This window comes from Olea europaea, chromosome 11 (genome assembly GCF_002742605.1).
Source record: "Olea europaea var. sylvestris chromosome 11, O_europaea_v1, whole genome shotgun sequence".
Lineage (NCBI taxonomy): Eukaryota > Viridiplantae > Streptophyta > Magnoliopsida > Lamiales > Oleaceae > Olea > Olea europaea.
The window spans coordinates 6,873,527-6,875,209 of record NC_036247.1 but is presented as its reverse complement, the minus strand read 5'-3'; the positions used below and the strand labels follow the sequence as shown (position 1 = coordinate 6,875,209).

At 31.1% G+C, this 1,683-nt stretch overlaps 1 protein-coding gene across 1 annotated transcript in view; it reads right to left on the bottom strand.

Annotated features, from left to right (window-relative positions):
* LOC111404388 overlaps positions 1 to 1,683 on the bottom strand; it is a 7,928-nt gene that overhangs the window by 2,353 nt on the left and 3,892 nt on the right. The window contains exon 2 of the mRNA XM_023033201.1: positions 1,262 to 1,369. Coding sequence (XP_022888969.1) covers positions 1,262 to 1,369 — 108 coding nt within the window. The remainder of the gene's footprint in view (positions 1 to 1,261; positions 1,370 to 1,683) is intronic.

Sequence of the window (1,683 nt, the reverse complement as noted above, 5' to 3'; positions counted from 1 at the left end):
TTTTTTTTTATTTACTGAAGAAATTGGAACTAATCAAAAACTTGTTACACGAAAATATTTTTTGATTTAAACCCAACTCCAAGTGTACGGTTCGTTAAGAAATAACAAAGTGGATGTGAGTTCAAGTATCGTTTCATAAAAGTTAATTTAGTTCGATTTTAATTATTGCGACCTAAATTGAAACAAGAATAATAAGTTATGTTTGTTGTGATGAAATTATAACTAAAATTTATGAGTGAATTAACTAAACTAAATGCAAATTATGCTAAGTGAAAGTTGATGGATTATAATGAATGACAAACGTACTTCTACGTAATAATAAATTTTAAACTTAGTTTTACCTTTGACAACACTATTGAGTTTTAACGAATCAATGTGCTTATTCTATTCAACAATCTCTCACTGGTAACATTAAACATATTCTCATATATACGAACATATAAGAATGTATGAATTTTTATTAACACTTAAAAAGATTCTCATAAGGCATAGCGGTATATCCATATTTCCAATTGGATCTTATCACAATTTATATTATGTCGAGCCTATTTCCCTTTTTTTCGAATGCATAAAATAAGACATCACATTCACACAACCACCGTGTACAATAATTGTGGAAAAAATAAAATCATATAAATAATTCAATATCCAAAAACGTATTTTTGATGTCAAATATGTAAAACTAATGATTAAAAATTTATATCACATGGTTTATCGTTCTCGTAACACAAAGAAATCTAGCCTAACATGTTATGAATAAGAAAACCAAAGATATAAAAGTTGTTCATTACCCAAAAAATCTTGAATTCAATCTTGATGTGTTCTTTGCTTTCTTTTGTAATTGATTCTCCTAACCCAATTTGGGGATGACAAAAAAATCCGTTGAATTTAATACTCACTGGGCCCCATCCTGAACGGGACGGAGATTAACTACTTAATCAAGTATTCGGGTCAGGGAATTTCGCCCCGAGGCGGGTACAAGTAACATCTGCCCTGCCCTGTTTAATTTTTTTTTTTAAGATTTTAATATTTTAAATGAAAAACTCCACAAAATTTCATTAATTCTATTAGAAGATTACTAAAATTATTTAAGAATATGATAAATAATAAAAATCTTAGTTTACGAAATATATTCGAATAATTTAACTTTTTAAAATAAATTAATGAATTAAAAAATTTAATAAATATATTATTTTCTCACTTTAATAAATGTGGGCAATAAAATGAATTGCCAAAAAAAAGGTATGTAAACAGGGCAAACCCCGCCCTGCCTTAAATAGGTAACTGGAGGGGAAGGGGGGAATTGTCTGGCGGTATCGTGGGCAGAGGAACCTTTCCGATCCAAATCCGCCCCATTGCCATCATTTTCCTAATTATGTTTTGAGAGTTGGTATTCATATTCCTTCTAGAGAGTTCCAAAAGATCTCTAAAAATCATGTATATCAGAGGTCAAACGGAAGTTTCCTTGATGGAATTGAATTCTAAAGGAAATAAAATTTTCGGGCCGAATTGGTTTGGGCGAGCATCCAGTAGAAAATGAGGCGACTGTCCATACATATAAAATAGTTCTTGTAATTGAAGTCAAGAGCCGGGGCGGCCGCCCGGCCTATATCCCTGGGCTACTGCCCAGTTATAAAAACTTCTAGAATTTTCCTTTTAGCCCTTTTTCTTCGTTCTTTCTTC